General features: G+C 40.4%; 1 protein-coding gene across 3 annotated transcripts in view; it reads right to left on the bottom strand.

The window, feature by feature from the left end:
- The window catches only part of Myh10 (myosin heavy chain 10), a 154148-nt gene that overhangs the window by 107460 nt on the left and 27262 nt on the right, over positions 1-19426 (bottom strand). For all 3 annotated transcript variants that reach the window (XM_042670787.1, XM_042670786.1, XM_042670788.1), the window contains exons 3-4: positions 13830-13986; positions 1050-1077 (exon numbers count right to left, since the gene is read on the bottom strand). In XM_042670787.1, the coding sequence (XP_042526721.1) occupies positions 1050-1077; positions 13830-13986 (185 nt within the window). The remainder of the gene's footprint in view (positions 1-1049; positions 1078-13829; positions 13987-19426) is intronic.

The raw sequence follows: 19426 nt of genomic DNA, 5'->3' as shown, positions 1-19426 counted from the left end.
CAACAGCTTCAATTCTTCCTTTCTTTTCTGATTTGTTTCTCAACTTCAGTGTGGCTTCCATCTCCTTCCTACCCCACCTCTAGTCCCCTCCATTCTTGATGGCCCAATGTCTCTTCCCCTCATTTCATCTTGAGGGCTTTCTCAAAAGACTTCTGTCTCCTGACCAACTATGTCACCATACCCTGGCCTCCTCTTGGCTCTGTGCTCTGGCCTCTCAGCCTTTCCCCCGTGGCCCAGCCCCTGGATGCTGCTTTTCTCAGGAGCTCAGCCTTGTCAGCCCACCCTTGATCGACAGCACAGGTACTCTGCAGCCTGGCTCCCATTGCCATGGTGCAGTTGGTGCCTCAGGTCCACACTTTCAGCATAAGCCTCTCTCCAGATGGAGTATGTGTCCCTAACCAAGCTCATCACTTAACATCGCAGTCTGCTCTTCCTCCCATGTTCTCATGTTGGAAGATGGCTCAATTCTATCAATAACTCCTCTCTTTGCGCCTTTCCCTTGAGCTCAAGTCCTGACTGGACACCACTTACACTCAACTGCTTTTCTCCAGCTTCCCAAGCACCTCTCTGCCTACAGTCACCATCTTCACTTGCCTAGAAAACTCAGTAGCCTCCTATCTGATTTCCCTGTTTTAATCTTTTTCATGGCGCACCCTCTACACAATGGCCACAGTGATGTCTTACCCATGCACATATCAAGCCTGTCATGTCGCTGTTCTGTACTAAGTACACGGTACACAGGCACAGGATGATCATTGATGCTTATTGAGGAAGAAGAATAAACCACAGCAATGACCAGCAGGCCTACAGTTGTATACACAAGCTGAAGATGTAAGCCCCACAAATAAACCTCAGAAAATGTGTGAGAAGTCCTGCTGTCAACTACACAATAACACCAATGTAAACAATTTCTTTCATCATCATCTTAAAATAACCACATGGTTTGCAGCAAGGTTTTGCTCTACTTCCCTGTACTCTATGCAAAACAGTTAAGTTTGTGTGTTGCAAAAGAATAAAAAAACAAGTCTGAAAATTGAATATTTACTTACGTGCAAAGAATTGACTGGTCCTCTCGATCTGTAACACAGAATAAAAGAAAGCATGAGTGACTATTTGCTCAATTTGTAATAATAACTACTATAACAGCAATAATGGCTCATAAACCATTAATCAATGGTTAAGTTAAATTCTCCCCAGTCCCATTACATGGTGCTAAATCTGTCCATCACTCATTATCTCCCACTATAAAGCCCAATAGAGTAGCCAACACAGACCAGGCTCACTTCACCCTTCTTGGCCTAGCTCACTTCAGATGCCTGATGAGCCTTGCTCCTCAGACCCTGTTGCAGATCAAATGCAACTAGGAAGTTTTATAAAAACATACTTCCCGGAACGCTCTCCTGGCTAATTCACTCTTAGGGATGTGAGGATCCTCTTTCAATGAGAAGACACATAATGATGAAGCCTGGTCAGGTTTGGAAAACATTGATTTCAGAATGGCTTTAAGAATACCCAGTCAGGCCGGGCACTGGTGACTCAAGTCTGTAATCCAAACTACTCAGGAGGCTGAGATCTGAGGATCACAGTTCAAAGCCAGCTGGACAGGAAAGTCTGTGAGACTCTTATCTCCAATTAACCACCAGAAAACTGGAAGTGGTACTCTGGCTCAAGTGGTAGAGCACTTACTTTGAGCTGAAGAGTTGAGGGATAGTGCCCAGGCCCAGAGTCCAAGCCCCATGAGCCACGCTCCTCCCACCCCCCCACAACCAAAGAATACTCAGTCAGGTGCTGATGCCTCATGCTTGTAATCCTAGCTACTTAGGTGGCTGAGATCTTGAGGATCACAGTTCAAAGCCAGCCCAGGTAGGAAAGTCTATGAGACTTTTATATACCAGAAAACTATTAGTAGAGGTATGGCTCAAAGTGGTAGAGCACTAGCTTTGAGCAAAAAAGCTGAGGGACAGTGCCCAGACCCTGAGTTTAAGCCCCATAGCTGACCAAAAAAAAAAGAATACCCACTACCAGCAAAGAACCACTATTAGTTATATTTGTGTGTGTGTGTGTGTGTGTGTGTGTGTGTGTGTGTGTGTGTGTGTGTGCGCGCGCACGCGCGCGCGTACTAGTACTAGGGTTTAAATTCAGAGCCTTTTGCTCAACTGACTTTCTGCCAGTTAAGGCTTAGCAATTAACCTCCATCCTCAGATCTCAGCCTCCTGAGTAGCTCTATCTGTGTTCTTAATAGGCCCAAACAAGTTTGCTGCTGCTTCAGTGGCCTGTCCAGGTAGCTGCTTTGGTGTTCCTTATCTATGTTGGCTTTTCCTCTGGTGGGTGCCATACTCTTTGTATATACTATTATTAAACAAATCCATTCATATATTCTGTGCTTAAACAGAATTGTAAAAAGAGTCTACAGGTGCCAATAGCTTACTCCTGTAATCCTAGCTACTCGGGAGGCTGAGATCTGAAGACTGCAGTTCAAAGCCAGCCCAGTCAGGAAACTCCATGAGACTTTTATCCCCACTTAAGCACCAAAAACAAAACAAAACAAAAACCAAAACTCTAAGTGGAGTTTCAGGATCTGCACAAAAACACCAATACCGCCATCATCAACAACAACAAAAAACCCAAACAAACAAATAAAAAGAGCTCCTCACATCTAATATTCTTTTGAGGATGTGGGCCTGGGGCCTTCATTCAAAGCCTTCATTTGAACCCTACTATATGGCCTAAATCCTTTTAGTTTTTAGTTTCAGCTTCTATTAGAGTCTCAGGCTTTTGCCCCAGCTTGACTCAGATCCTCCTACCTGTTTCCTGAGTAGCTAGGATTACAGTTATGATCCATCACACTAGGCTTATTTCGAAATATGATCTTGCCTCGTCGATGCATTTATCATTTATGAAGGGAATATTCTAATTCTTTTCTACTAGTTTTTCTGAAATACATAGTTAATTGCTGTCCAATCATAGTTGCCCTATTGAACTATAGCTGCAGAACACCAGATGTTAAAAGTTACTTTTCCTGTTTTACTGTACCTGCTAACCATTCTTTCTCCACTCTATCCCCTATTATTATTATTTTCCTTTGGGATAGAGTCTTACTATGTAACCTGGGCTGGACTTGAACTCATGATCCTCTGGCGACATCAATTACTGATGTGTGTGTTGTGTATGTGTGTGTGTGTACTATGGCTTCAACTCAGAACTTGGCACTCTACCACTTGAGCCAATTTTCCACTTGTGGCTTTTTGTTGGTAAATTCATAGACTTTCCTACTTCAGCCAGTTTTGAACTAGTATCCTCAGGTCTCAGCCTCCTGAGTAGCTAGGATTACAGGCATGAGTCACCTCTTTTTTTATCCTTCCTTCCTTCCTTTCTTTCCTCCCTTTCTCTCTTTCTTTTTAGGTCCAAGACTAGGAATTAAATTCAGTCTTTGATGCTTTCACTCACTGGAGAGTGCTCTACAACTGAGCCACAGCTCCAACCCATTTATTATTCACTTTTAATGTATAAATACTCAGACCCTCCATTTTCCTAGTCTGAGTAACTTCTATAGAACTCCATGAAACCAAGCTGTTTTTATGGTTTTTCTAGGCAAGTGCTCTACCACTTGAGCCATACCTCCAATCATTTTATGACTCTTCTGAATTGATTTTCACACTAAAGAAATCAAAACATGGCAACAGAGGGACCCATCAGCTACACTGGACATTGATGAAGTGAACTAAGCAACTCAAGGGCAGTGATGAGAGGGAGCGAATGAGAGGGAAAGAGGGAACAGCTAACACAAAGAGAAAGGAAAGAAATGCACATATAACTCAATATGGAAGAAATAGCTGTACTGTCAAAGCTTGTAGAACTCAAACATTATAAACCATGATAATGACAATTTGCGTTGTGAAGGCTAACATGTGTTTATGACTTAAACTAAGTATCACTATCCTACAATACTGTGAAATTGGTTAAATTTATATAATCACTTAATCTCAATAAAAAATTATTTAAAAAAAAGGAAATCAAAACATGGGACTGAGGATGTAGCTTGGTGGTAGAGTGCTTGCCTAGCATTAGACCCTTGGGTCAGTAGTCAGCAATTCCCTCTTCCCGACCCAAAGAAATAGATAAGTAGAAGAAATTAAATCAAATTAATCTCTGAATTCATTCAGAACACCTTTCTTCCTGCATCTGTATACAACTAGCATTGTGTGGAATTTAAGATTGGACCTTGACCCTCAGATCTCAACCTCTTGAATAGCTAGGATTAGAGGCATGAGCCCCTGCCAACAAGCTTATAATGATCTTTAAACTCTATAGATAATGTAAGACACAGCCTTAAAGTGATATTTAAATAGGAAAAAAGTTTTACTTAAAAAACAAACAACTAACTTTCTAAAGAATGAAGACTTATTTGATATTGATAGCTCAGTATTTTCCAAAGCACCTTCCAAAAATCACATAAGGATGTACTCCATAAATACACATACAATTAAATCATATTTTAAACAGTGAGAAAGGTTTCTAATCAATGATCTCAGCAACTGCCTCATAAAACTAGGAAACTGTAAATTAAACCGAAGGAAAGGAAATAATAATAAAAAAAGAAACAAAACCACAGAAAACAGAAAAAGGAAAAAAAACAGCAATAAAATCAAAGTTAGTTTCTGAGAATAATGATATCGAAAAGCCTCTAGCCAGTCGATCAGAAAAAAAAAAAAAAAAGACAGCAATCACCAATACCTGGAATAAGAAAGGTAGTAATCTCCACACATTCCATAGATATTAGAAGAAATTTTTTGTTGTTGTTGGTCGTGGGGCCTGAACTCGGGGGCCTGGGCACTGTCTCTTAGCTCTTCAGCTCAAGGCTAGTGCTCTACCACTTGAGCCACAGCACCACTTCTGGCTTTTTTTGCTTATGTGGTGCTGAGGAATTGAACCCTGGTCCTCATGTATGCAAGGCAAGCACTCTACCACTGCACTTTCCCAGCCCAGTTAGAAGAAATTTTAAGGACCTTTTATGCCAAAATGTTAGACAGCTAAAATGAAAAAGGTAATTTCTTTAAAAGATACAAATATTAATGCTCACTTGAGAAGAAATAGTAACCTGAATCAATCAAAGAAATTGAATCTGTAATTAAAATCTTTCCCATGAAAACACCACACACACAAAAAGAATGCTTTTCTAGCGAATTCTATAGAACATTAACATTTAAGGAAGAAATTGTACCAATTCTCTAAAACACTTTAGGAATTTAAGAAAAAAGCCTTACAGAAGGCTAAAACTGGACTAAAGAAAACAAAATATAAATAGCTGTCATGAATACACAAAAAAATCTTAACCATGGTTATCAAATCCAACCATATAAAGATGGTACATATAAAAAGTAAGTGGTGCCGGGTGCCAGTGGCTCATGCCTATAATCCTAGCTACTAAGGAGGCTGAGATCTGAGGATCACGGTTCAAAGCCAGCCCAGGAAGGAAAGTGTGATACTCTTATCACCAATAAAATACTAGAAAACCAGAAGTGGTGCTGTTGCTCAAGTGGTGGAGCACTTGCCTTGAATTGAAGAGCTGAGGGACAGCACCCAGACCCAGAGTTCAAGCCCCATGACTGACCAAAAAAAAAAGCATGTGGTGTGGTGTTCACTGTGGGAAAACAAGGCTGCTTGAAGATCCAAATAAACAGATAAGGAAAAAAAAAAAGCATATGACCACTGGATAGATGTAGAAAAGAATTTGAAAAAGGTTCAACAAGCATTTATAATTTGTTTAATAACCTACTCAGCAAACTAGACTACAAAGCAATTTCACCTTCAACCTGATAAAGGCTATCTACAAACCCTACCTCCACAGATGATAGGGTTTTTTGTGTGTGAAGTAAGAGTCTCACAGACTTTCCTGCAGGCTGGCATTAATCCTCAGATCTCAGCTTCCAGAATAGCTAGGATTAAAGGTGTGAGCCACTAGTGTCTGCCGTTTTATGGTGAAAACCTGAACGCTCGTAACCTCTTAGATTAGGAAGAAAGCAAGCTGCCTAGTCTATCACCTATTTAACATCACAACCCAGGGGGGGGAAGTTAAGCATAGAAAATGACAATGAATTTACTTATGGTAATGATTGTCTAGACAGAAAATCCTAAAGATCACTACAACAAAGCAAAACAAAACCTTTCCAAAACTGAACATAACAAGTTTACAAGAAGTTAATATAGCTAGGTGCTGGTGGCTCATGTCTGTAATCCTATCTACTCAGGAAGCTGAGATTTGAGGGTTATGGCAGGAAAGTCCATGAGACTCCTATCTCCAATTAACAACCAGAAAACCAGAAGTAGAGCTGTGACTCAAAGTGGTAGAGTGCTAGCCTTAAGCAAAAGAGCTCAGGGACAATACCCAGGCCTTGAATTCAAGACCCAGGACTAACAAAAACAGTTAATATGTATAGGTGGGAAATATTTCCATACATGAATAGTGAACAACTGAAACTTAAAATGTTAAAGGTTTCAATAGTGGTAGAACACCAGAGAGCTACAAAGATAAGCCTATGATCCTATGATCCTCAACCCACCCTGGAATCACATAACTCCCCTCCCTGTACAAAAGAAAATTAACTCAAAGTAGATCACAGAATAGAAGGGGAAAAAAAGTTGCAAATCACTTCCCTAGTAAAGGATACATATCTACAAAGAACAAATAGTTTTCAAATCTAAATAAGAAAATAAACTAATTGTCCTTGAAGTCAATTTCACCATAACCAGACCTTTCACTCTATGCCTATCCCATTTTTAGTTTTCTTCACATATCACTCCTTGACATTGTCTTTGCCTTTAGTGGCCCTAAGAGATAAAAGTTCCCAAGCAATGTCACTAGGAGGGTTTTACTCCATCTCATACTTCACAGTATGCGTAATCTTTCTTATTTCCACGTGAGAAGACTCAATCCACATATTCAACAAGTACAATTTCTTACGAAATACTGTTGTCTCATGTAACATGATGTTCTCTGTTCTTGTTTTTATTTGAAATTTTACTTTTCTCTGTGTGTGTGTGTGTGTGTGTGTGTGTGTGTGTGTGTGTGTGTGTGTATTCTGGGGCTTGAACTCAAGACTTGGGTGCTGCCCCTGAGCTTTGGTGCTCAAAGCTAGTGTTCTACCACTTAAGACACAGCTTCACTTCTGGATTTTTTGGTGCTTAATTGGAGATAAGAGTCTCCCAAACTTTCCTGGCCAGGCTGGCTTTGAATCCTGATCTTCAGACCTCAGCCTCCTGGGTAGATAATACAGGTGTGAGCCTGTATGCCTGTTGTCTGGGAGGAGCATGTCTCTCTGTCAAATGTCTTTTCAGTATGGCTGCCCAGTTTCTACATGAATGAGCCACTGACATTTTGAAGTCATTACTGAGGGACGTAATAATTGGTTGCTTTCAACATTTCTTTGGAAGCTACTAGAGGTTATTTTCCAGCCCCTTCCCCTCCCCACCCCCCTCAAAATAGTATATGAGAGCTACAGATGAGGAAATATAAGCAACAAGCACAGGTGGGAGGAAGACAAAGAACTCAGGTGGCAAATACCCTGGGGGATTTTGTGATCTATTTTTATGTATTGAAGGAACTTGTGAAGTTCTGTCAAATTAATGTTGGTAATTGGAAAACTATCCTGTTCCCAAGTGTAAAAATTGCTAACTCCAGGAAAAGTAACAAATTATATAAGAAAGGAAATGTGATCCTTCCACACATGGTATTGATTTAACTTCTTTTAGGAAGATTAGGGGATGGTTTAGGTGACTAGTTAAAAGCTAGTTAAAAACTTCTTTCATATAGAAAATTACCAGGCGCCGATGGCTCAGGGTTCAAAGCCAGCCCAGGCAGGAAAGTACGTGCCACTCTTATCTCCAATTAACCACCAGAAAACTGGAAGTGGTGCTGTGGCTCATGGGTAGAGTGCTCAAGGACAGTGCCCAGGCCCGGAGTTCAAGCCCACAAGACAGACAGACAGACAGACAGACAGACATGGAAGGAAGGAAGGAAGGAAGGAAGGAAGGAAGGAAGGAAGGAAGGAAGGAAGGAAGGAAGGAAGGAAAGAAGGAAGGAAGGAAGGAAGGAAGGAAAGAAAGAAAGAAAGAAAGAAAGAAAGAAAGAAAGAAAGAAAGAAAGAAAGAAAGAAAGAAAGAAAGAAAGGAAGGAGGGAAGGAGGGAAGGAAGGAAGGAAGGAAGGAAGGAAGGAAGGAAGGAAGGAAGGAAGGAAGGAAGGAAGGAAGGAAGGAAGGAAGGACAGAAGGAAGGAAGGAGAAAATACATAGATAATACTAGAAACAAAAATGAAAGGTCTAAGAAATGGCATAAGCTTGTTACTTATAAATATGTACACACCCAAGACGAGATAATTATAATGAAATTTTCTCTAAAAAGGTAGGAATATAATAGTTACCTTCTATGTTTTCAATAATATGACAAAGCTTACTCTACTGTATAGTTGCTAAGCCTATTCCTATATTACCTTTTTAAAAGTTAAAAAAATAAACATTTAGATTCTCTTTACAAATTCTGACCTTGAGGCTATATAGATTGTTTTACTTAATTTAGTGGCTCAAACCCATGTAGAAAACACAGAAATCACCTATTCCGAGATCTGACAGACTTTAACAAGATGGGCACTGGTGGCACATACCTGTAATCCTAGCTACTCAGGAGACTGAGATCTGAGGATCATGGTTCAAAGCCAGCTTGGGCTTTGAAAAGTCCCTGGATAAACTATTCAGAAAAAAACTGGAAATGACACTGTGGTTCAAGTGATAGAGCGCTAGCCTTGAATGTAAAAGCTCAGGGACAAGCACCCACAAGCATCCAGGCCCTGAGTTCAAGCCCCACAACCAACCAAAAAAATCAGTCTTTGGGACTGGGATGTAGACTGCTATCAGACTAGCTTTGCAATTTCTCACAGGGACACTGTTTTGCAGTCAACTTTATGTTTCTTTAGAGTATCTTATCAACTTTACCATTCTCTCTCTTAGTTTTCCTTGCTAAACACTTGTCTGTATTCTGGTATTTGATAGAGACAGCACTTAATTTTACTTAACAGTTCTACACAGAATGTACTTTGTTCCAATCTATAATCAACTTTTCTGCCTGGGCAGAACACAAGTCCACAAGACACTGCCATAAGGTTTTCATCCGCCTTGCTGAGAAAGCACTATTTCTCCTCAAATTTTTGTTTACTTATTTTAAAAAATGCTGTAAGTCAGGCACTTGTGGCTCAGGAGGCTGAGATCTGAGGGTCATGGTTCAAAGCTAGCCTGGGAAGAAAAATCCAAGAGACTCTTATTCCAATTAGCCAGCAAAAGCCAGAAGTGGTGAATGAAAAAGCCAAGTGAGAGCACAAGGCCTTGAGCACAAGCCCTAGTACCAGCACAAACACCCATGCTCTTTGTGCAGGCACATATATATAAGCTTTATCTCTGAACTATTTCTTACAGTAACTTATGCCCCAACTCATATATTTTTAATGTGATGCTTTGATGTGGTTAATTTCTTAAGAAACTATAATAGCAAATACATGATTAATAGCAAAACCAGCAAGAACTTGTTAACCATGCTCCCACAAAGAATAATCCATTTGGAAATCTTTTTATTGTTAATGTTCTGTCTTATTACACTGTGGTCAGAGAATGTGGTAGAGAATGTATGGTTTCGTCTTTTAGGAACTGAGAGTTTTATTTGGTGGCCTAATTTAGAATCACAACAAGCTTCTAAATGTGCTTTCTGCTTGGCGGCCATGGTACTATTCAATACCAGCTTGCTAAATTGTGTTAAATTACATTCTTCATGTTCTTTTTCCCCCTACTTACTATGATATGTGAAATTTCGAGAAGCATATCTGACAGAACTCCCGTTCTCATCCTGGTTCACAATATGGTATTTATAGATTTTAATATTTGATGCAATGATAAGGGTATACAAAAGTTCTAGCTGAGCCAGGCATTGTTCACGCCAATAAACCTAACTACTCAGGAGTCTGAGATCTGAGAAACACAGTTCAAAGCCAGCCTCCTCAGGCAAATCCCTGAGAGTCTTATCTCCAATTAACCACCAAAAAACAGAAAATGGAGCTGTGGCTCTACTGTGATCTTAAGCAAAAAAGCTCAGGGATAGTGCCCAAGCCCTGAGTTCAAGCCTCAGGACAGGCACAAAAACAAATGAACAAAAAACCCTAAAAACCTTGACAGGTTGAATAGGGAATTGAATCTAACATTTCAGCTGAGAGGGGCTATAGCCCCTGAATTCTTCACATGATCCCCTCTAAGCAAACTGTTGGCTGTGTCTGTAACAGAGGGCCTAGAATGGTTAGCCTGATGCCTGTGAGCTTCATCAGCAACTGCTGATCTCCCCTGGATGATGCCCAACCTTCTTCTGTACATTATAGTGGATCTGTCCCTTCTGGAAGAATGGCCAATGAAAGTGTTTCTCTTCTATTTTCTTTTTTTTTTTTTTTAATCTATTTTCTGTATCAGACTTCTGAATCTGTAATGAGCTAAACCCATTTAATTTTCACACAAAAAATTTTACTATTGTGGATAAGAATGCTATTATATCCAGGCACCAGTAGTGGAGTCTTGTAATTTTAGTACTCAGGAAGCTAAGGTCTCAGGATCATGGTTTGAAGCCAGCCTGGTAGAAAATAAAACCCGTGAGACTCTTATCTCCAATTAACTACCAAAAAAAGAAAAAGAAAAGTAAAAAGATATAGGAAAAATAGTCAGAAGTGGAGCTGTGGCTCAAAGTGGTAGCGGACCAGCCTTGAACACAAAAGCTCAGGAACAGTACCTAAGCCCAGAGTTCAAGACCAGCACACACACACACACACACACACACACACACACACACACAGAATGTTATCACATAACTGAGCATGATGGTACACATTTGTAAGCTGGAGTGAACTTGAATGGTAAAGTAAGGAAGCCTGAGTTCAAACTCTAGTACCACCCAAAGCAAACAAATAAAATGTTGGGGCTGGGAACGTGGCTTAGTGGTACAGTGCTTGCCTAGCATGCATGAAGCTCTGGGTTCAATTCCTTAGAAGCACATACACAGAAAAAGGTGGAAAGGCGGTTACTCAAAGAGCAGAGTGCTAGCTTTGAGTAAAAAAGAAACTCAGGGACAATACCCAGGGGCTGAGTGCAAGCCCCAGGACTGGCTAAATAAACAAACATATAAAATGCTAGATTGCTAGGCCACATCCTCCTCAGATCTTCCTCACTCTATGTCCACTCAGCTTGTTTTGGCACACAGTAGTGAAGTGCCACATTTATTCAACTCCCCACCACTCAAGCATTTTTAACGTCTGCTTTTCTTCATCAACTATTCTCATTATCCCATCAGTTCCATAGACACTCCATGGGCACGCAGCCACTTCCGTAGGTGCATAGGTGAAAATGCTCAGAAGGGCACTTCTGCCGCAGCCCAGGTGACCTCAGCCCTGCACCAGCAGCTCTGTGGCAACATCTCAGAACACAGCTTCAATGACAGCCCAGGGAAGCTATGCTGTCCCAACTGTCTGTTACCATGGTCTACTGATTTCCCTTCGCTGGTAAGTTCAGAATCATGTGACTAACATATTCTCATTGTTCTTAGGCTATCTCTCCCCTTTCCTCCACCACTTATGCCATCCTCTTAATGACAGATTCTACAATCGCCTGGCATGTAGGGATATTAAACTCAGAGGCCTACAGGTTTTCTCCCTTTTTAAAAATGAGAATGATGCATATGAAAACACATAAAGGCATATACACACAAAGTGACTAAAGTATGGTATACAAAGACATGATTTCCATGGTGTAACACTTGGAACAACACAACATTTAACAAAATGAGTTCTAGGAAGGTGAAATGTGTCTGGTCTGAGGAGGATAGAGGTGAAGGGGGGAGAGAGGTAGATGAATGGAGGAAGGGTGGGCAAATATAGTCCTAATTCTTACTGGACATACATGAACTGAAATTAAGAAACTTCTGAGAGGATGAGTAGAATGGGGGTAGGTAGATAGTAGATGGGGTAAGAATGGAGGAAGCAGTGGTGCCCATCAAGATGCATTGGGAATGGTACACATAAAATTACATATTAATATGAAACCCCTTTGTACAACGATTTAAAGATTTTTTTTTAAAGACACAAAACCAAAAAGAAAGCAAACAAAAGAAGAATGGTATATAGGAGCCTGTGCCAGCCTTCTGGGAAGTCCACTTCTCTATAATGCTCCAAGGACCAGGAGCTCACCAATCTCAAGTGTGAGACAAGGGGCTCAATAAAACTCCATTTAATTAAAGCCAACCTCAATGAAACCTTGATAGGAGGCATTCCATATCCATTCTGATTTTAAAACACCACTCCATAAACCACTGGGTCTAAAGCTTGGCTTCAAATGAAGGATTCTTCAACTTTGTATTTCATTCTGACCCCAAAGAAAGCAACCAATATCTCAGGGCCAGGCATGGTGGTAGTATCTGTAATCCCAGCTACTTAGGAGGTAGAGATTAAAGTTTCATGGCTTAAGGTCAGCCTAGGCAAAATGTTAGCAAGACTCTACCTTGGCTGGGAATGTGGTTTAGTGTTTGCATGAGTGCTTGCCTAGCATGCATGAAACCCTGAGTTTGATTCCTCAGTGTCACATAAACAGAAAAAGCCAGGAGTGGTACTGTGGTTCAAGTGGTAGAATGCTAGTGCTGACCTTGAGCAAAAAAAGCTTAGGGACAGTGCCTAGTCCTGAGTTCAAGCCCCAGGATGGGAAACAAAACAAAACAAAACCCTAAAACCCCCAACATCTCTATCTTAGAATGAACCAGGTGTGGCAGTAATTCCCACAATTCCAGCCTTAGGCTGGCCCTAGGTATGAGAGCTTATCTGAGGGGAAAAAAAAGCAAAACGGCTAGACTAGAAGTAGAGGCTTGCCTAATAAGCATAAGGAACTAAGTTCAAATTCCAGAACTACAGCCGCCCCCCCCCCCCCCCCAAAGAGCAATCAAAATCAGTCCAAGGTATTTTAAAGTGGTTTTTTTTTTCTTTTTTCCTTTGCTTTTGGGTAGGTCCTAGGGCTTGAAATCAGGGTCTGGGGTCTGTCTCTGAGCTTCTTGAGCCACAACTCCACATCTGACTTTTTGGTACTTAATTGGAGGTAAGAGTTTTAGTGACTTTCCTGCCCAGGCTAGCTTTGAACCATAATCCTCAGATCTCAGCCTCCTGAGTAGCTAGGATTGCAACCAGTTTCCTGTTAGTTTTAAAATGTAATACAATAGAATGTTAGTTATGCTGGCCAGTAATGGGGACCTCAGATAGCTAGCTAGCTAGCTAGCTAGCTAGCTAGATAGATAGATAGAGATAGATATATATACACATACACATATATACACACATATGTATATGATCTCATTATATATATATATACACATATGAAAACTTATATCAAGTACTGTTATGAAGCAACAATTTGTTCTCAGCTTTCCACAGAAAATGACCATGATGTTTTACTGAAAGAATCAACTTTTCTACAATAAGCATTCTTTTTTTTTTTTGTCAGTAGTGGAGCCTGAACTCTGGGCTTGGATGCTGTCCCTCAGCTCTTCAGCTCAAGGCTAGCGCTCTACCACGTGGGCCACAGTGTCACTTCTGGCTTTTTCTGCTTATGTGGTGCTGAGGAATTGAACCCAGGGCCCCACGCATGCAAGGCAAGCACTCTACCACTGAGTCACCCTCCCAGCCCTACTTTCATTTTTTAAAAAGAAAAATGAAAACATTGAAACCTTGCAAACACTAACTTCCATTAGGAAGTCTCGTAACAGCTGCCCTTACCTTGAAGCATACACCTGTAAGCAGACTCAGATATGGCGTAGATGTGCGGAGGCATCTCATGGCGCTTCTTCCCTCTGTACATCTCAATGATATTCTCAGAGTAAATCGGAAGGTTCTTGTATGGGTTGATGACTACGCAGAAGAGTCCAGAGTAAGTCTAAAATAAAAATAAAGTATAGTGTTAAAAAAACAAAAGACAACAAAATCCTGCATTTCTCAGCCAGGGTCCAATCAGGAGACAGCAAGAACACAGTTATCTAACTGGAGATTATTATCCTTCAGATAATTAATCTATCCCCAAATTAAACCTAGGTCAGTCAGGTCAATTTCACACCAGGTTCCAATGAGTTCTACAGTAATTTTAGTAAGGGGTATTCTCTGGACTAATTTCTGTAAAATACTGACACCATAAAACGCAATAATCTGTGCTACAGGCTAATGTCAGGTTCATACCTTTTTACCTTTAAACATTCTCTCACAAGGAGACAAGTTATAAGAAACTCAATGTAGTTTTAGACCCCATATGGCAAGTAGTCTTGAAGAAAATAGAATTTATCATGTTTGGGTAGAGCATCAAAAAAGAGTATTCACCATTATCTGAAAAAGCTATTAAAAGACTTTTCCCAAACATCTGAGGTCAGGCAGGAGTTTCTTCCAATACTTCATTCAATATATTATACCACAACAAACTGAACACAAAAGCAGATATGAAGTGGGAGAAAATGAAGGAAGGGGTAACAATGTTTGACAAGAAATGTACTTATTACCTTACTTATGTAACTGTAACCCTTCTATACATCACCCATACAATAAAATAAATTTTTTTAAAAGCAGATATGAAAATAGTTATCTTTTATGAAAATAATGAAGAATTTTTTGTTTTGGAAATGTTTTTTATAGAAGATAATTTGTTTAGGTTAATTTATCTGGGTTTACTATTATGTACAAATAAAATAATAAACATTTAAGATAGTGTTTTACTTTTTTTTGTCTGTTAAGGGGCTTGAACTCAGGAACTCCTGAGCTTTTGTGCTCAAGGCTAGTACTCTACCACTTTAAGCCACAGCTCCACTTCCAGTTTGGGGGCAGTTAATTGAATGTAACAGTCTCACAGACTTTCCTGCCTGGGCTGGCTTCAAACTGCGATCCTCAGATCTCAGCCTCCTGAATAGCTAGGATTAAGCACCCAGTTTGTTGTATGTTTTTACTCTGGTGATTATCAGTAAATATAGCCCAGCTCTATGAATGCCTCAGTAATTCTTTAAAGATTTTATCCAGAATCTACTCTAAACATTTATAACTTTGAGGTTTCTAAGTTTTTCCATAGACTGATTTTAGAGAACAATCTAGAAAACGACTCTGGGAATGGTGAAAGATCAAGAACAATGGGACCTTCTGCCAGCTGCATGGCCCTGTGCAGGAACACAGGCATTTAGGAAGGACATTTCAGCTGTGGCTGTGTGTGACACCGGCCTTTTATTGAAGGTGACTAAGGAAGACTCTATAGAAAAGACAAGAGGGCTAGGAGTGCTGGGGCATGACGCCAGCCTCTCCACAGGCTGCAAAGGAGGATTCTAATCAACAGCTGTGTTCATAAGGGCTGAAACCTTTGGCAATTGTCACTAGAAAGCCCTCTGGAGAACACTCTATTTTGAATACTGCAGTTACTAATGCTAAAACAAGACAGTGAGCTGCCAAATCCATTCAAGGGACCAGAACCATCCCTTTGGTTCTCCCCTAGTGTCTCAGGGCACCACTGTGGGCTCAGAGGTAGAATTTACTTCCCTCCAAGGTTAGACAAAGAGCAACTGCCCCAAGGTCAAGGATGCGGCTGTTGGCTAATGATTTCCATCCACATAGGCTTGATCTGGTCCTTAAAGGCCTTATGACTTGTCTATCCCTTACTGACAGCTCAAGTCTTCAGCCTTGGCTTTCTTCTATAGGGTCACCCTTCAGGCAACTCTGGCTCCCAGGGCTTCCCAGACCACTATGCACTGCCCCCCTTCCCAAAGCTGGTCTTCCCGCTGGACAAAAATGCAGCAAGACACAATAAAAGAGACTTAGCATTAGAGCAGTTATTGCACTGTGGGAAGACGCTAGAAAGCAGTTGTTTATTGTTTATCTCAAAAAGTTGGAAGAAATGTTTTTGAATGGTTTTGCTATAAAGAAGAGATAAATGACGGTTGGATGTGATGGCTTAAGCCAGTAATTCTGGCTACTTGGAAAGAGGGTTGTGGTTTGAGGCTAGCTCAGGCAAAAAGTTCTAGAGACGCTAACTCAACCAATGTGTACAGTGGTATACACCTGTCATCCCAGCTACTTGAGGAAGCACAAATCAGGACATAAATTGAGACCCTACCTCCAAAATAATCAAAGAAAAGGGGGCTGGAGGCGCTACTCCAGGGGTAGAGCACCTGCCTGGCAAACAATGCTCTGCTTAGCCCCTATTCCATCAAAAAAACAAACAAAAACCCCAAACATTTAATTTGATTACAGGTATGCATATATTAAAATATCATAGAATCGTATGTACAATTTGTATTTTTAATGTCTTGGTTAAAAAGAAAGCAATTTGTAAATTATTAAAGGTGAAAAGGCAAAGGGAAAATAACCCCAATACTTTTGTTTGAGTGAATTTAATTTATATACAGAAAGTTAACAAGTCATAATCAGACAAATATCAATGGGCATTTATCCTCACAACCTCTTCTTTCATTCAAAAGTTAGACCATAGTCTATCATAGGTACTGATTCTGAATTTCACTTTAAAGGCAAGTAAATAATTATAGACTGGCCAAAAAGAAAGAAAGCTCCTCTTGGAGTTAAGATACACAAAGTCAGTTTAACATTCCATAGATGATGAAAGCTAAGCGATCATGACAATGACATGTTTAGTCAGAAATGATCCAACATGCATTTGGCACCTTTCTAAGGAATAGGATTACAAAAATGAGTAAGTCTCACAAATATGAGCAAGTCATCAGAAAAGAAAAGGGTCAGTGACATCAGTATCTTTGCCAACGAGGAAAAGTAAAAAAAAAAAAAAATGCTTAAGTGGAAATTTTATTATCAAAGTACTTAGAGAACTAACTTCGGTACTTACTCAGAAAACTACCTCAAATATTGGGCTCTCTTATAAACTGACCGTTGAACTAAGTATCATATCGTTCTGCCTTCCTAGGTATATGGCAAGAGGGGAAAATGCTGATAAAATAACTGCCTTGGCAACCTTCAAATTCAAATTAAGCTATATTAAATGTATAAATGAGCAAACAAAATATTAAATACCTTCAAGAAATGTACATCCTGCTATGAAAATAACAGAAACACACCAAACCACCAGCCATGATGTAGGACAGCAAAATGGGAAAAATAAACGATGAGCAGGAATTATAATTGGCAGATGAGCTGGGTATGTATGGTGGTGCACGCATGTAATCCCAGCATTAGGGAGGCTAAGGCAGTAGGATTCTGACTTCCAGGCCAACCTGGGTTTCATAGTGAGACTGTCTTTGAAGAAGGGGGGGGGGGGGGTTGAAGGGGGAAGGGGTGGGGGAAGGGGGGAGGGGAAAGAATGCTCTAGAGAGAACACAACATACTCAAGCACTGAAAGTCATGATCTCCTGTCAGAAACTATAGAGTTAGGTATGAAATTCAAATCCAGATGTTCTTTGATGTCGTTTTTAAAGACGATTAGGGGCAAAGGAGAGACAAGGAATTCATAAGAGCCCAATACTTCCAGGGACAGAAATATTCCTGTCTCTGGCAGGTCAGAGATTTGTCTTGCTAAAAACAGTGTACTGTAGAATGTGAAAGAAAAGTCACAGTGGACAATTTCAAGAGTGATCAGAGGAAAGAAGCACTTCAGACAAAGTAGAAATCTGACAGTCATCTGAGAACCGGCTGAAGGGACACTAGGTGACAGGTGGGTGTACGTGCAGACTGCTAACAGCCTGGTACAGGAGCAGAGCCTCACCCAGACCGGGAAAGGCAACCCCAGGGAGAGGAAGGAGTCAGACTTAACCTGGCACACTCAGAAGTGCTCACAAAGAAGTTATTCAAGGCCCAAGTCAAGGAGGACTGCAAAGTTTTTAAACTTGAGAGACAGGAAAAGGGTGCTTTGTGGGAAAAGATAACAAATCCCCCTTTAACACATTGTGGGAGGCTGTGGAGCGGAAGGTAAGCTATGCAGGATGCCTAGTGAGCAATCGAATATATTGGCTAGATCCAGGGGGAAATCTCGAAGCACTACAAAGGCGGGGGAGGGGGAGGAATGTGAAGTGAAGCTAATAACACTCCTGCATTATCTTACCTAAGAGAGACATATAAGAACTATGAGCAGACATAAAACACTGGCAATGCTGCCAACGTGCTGAGCCACTCAGCAGCTCTCCAGGCTTCTGTCTGTGCAGATCGTTGTGTGGAAGGCCACCCTCCTCTGCCTATTACCACTGACAAATGTACTCATCCTTAACTGTCAGACTTTAAGAAAGCAGAGATCATTCTTTTGGATGGCTGGGTAATATTTCATGCGTACACAATCTATTTTAGTTGATATATAGTTGTGTATTTATAGATACATGTAATTGATATATGTATACAATGTGTAATGATCAAATGATCAAAGGATTGGAGAACCAGGAAATAGAGGAGGCCATGGAGTGCCAAGGAGCAGAGATACAGTAGTGTCCTGCCAGGAACAGGTCACTGACCTGGGAAAACCCAACTCTCTCACCATGCTGCCCAAGTGGAAAGGGGGTGCTCATATCTGTCATTTTAGCTATTTGGGAGCTTACAATACAGAGGGTTACGATTTGAAGTCTTATGATACAGAGGATTATGATTTGAAGTCAGCCTGAGGAAAAAATAATGAGACCTCAACTCAAATAAGAGGGTGGTTCACATCTGTAATCCTAGAAGCACAAGAAGCTTAGGTAGGGAGTCTGGCCTCCAAGAATATGTAAACAAAAGGGGGATGAGGGGAGATGGCCCAAGTCATAGACGGCCTGCCTAGTAAGTGTAAGGCAGCTCAAACACCAGTATGCCCTACCCCCAAAAAGGAAGGGGGCAGGGAGAATAATTCACACATCTCATCTGCAAACGGCACCTGGATAAAATTCATACATGTATCACAAAGCAAAGTCAAACAAACAAAGATGCCCAGGTAATACCAAAAAGATGATAACCCAGAGGTTTTAGAGAGGGAAAAAATAACAGAAATTACCAACAAAATTAAGCTTAAAAAAGAAAATTCTAGGAAATAGATTCATACCCTCAACAGAAAGTAGTGAAGCAGGGAATCTACTTATTGGAACAGAAATGCAAAAGGAAAAAAAAATAACCTCAGATAATACAATTTAAAAGTCACAATGGAGAAAGTAAGAACAGAATGGAAACTAAGTAATATGAGTAGATGTGTTAATTTTGGCAAGGCATTCTTACAAGAAAGTACTTCAATAGTAAATAATAAAATAGTAAATAAAAGAAAAATGTGTTACCACAGTAAAAGCAAACAAACATAATAATAATTATTTATTTTCCCTTGAGAGCAGGGGAAGATGGATGGCAGGGAAAAGATAACTGAAATATGAATCACT

Source organism: Dipodomys spectabilis, unplaced genomic scaffold, assembly GCF_019054845.1.
Source record: "Dipodomys spectabilis isolate Male_0828 unplaced genomic scaffold, ASM1905484v1 ptg000576l, whole genome shotgun sequence".
NCBI classification, from domain to species: Eukaryota; Metazoa; Chordata; class Mammalia; order Rodentia; family Heteromyidae; genus Dipodomys; species Dipodomys spectabilis.
Note: the sequence above shows the minus strand (reverse complement) of the source record. Positions and strands in the feature narration are given on the sequence as shown.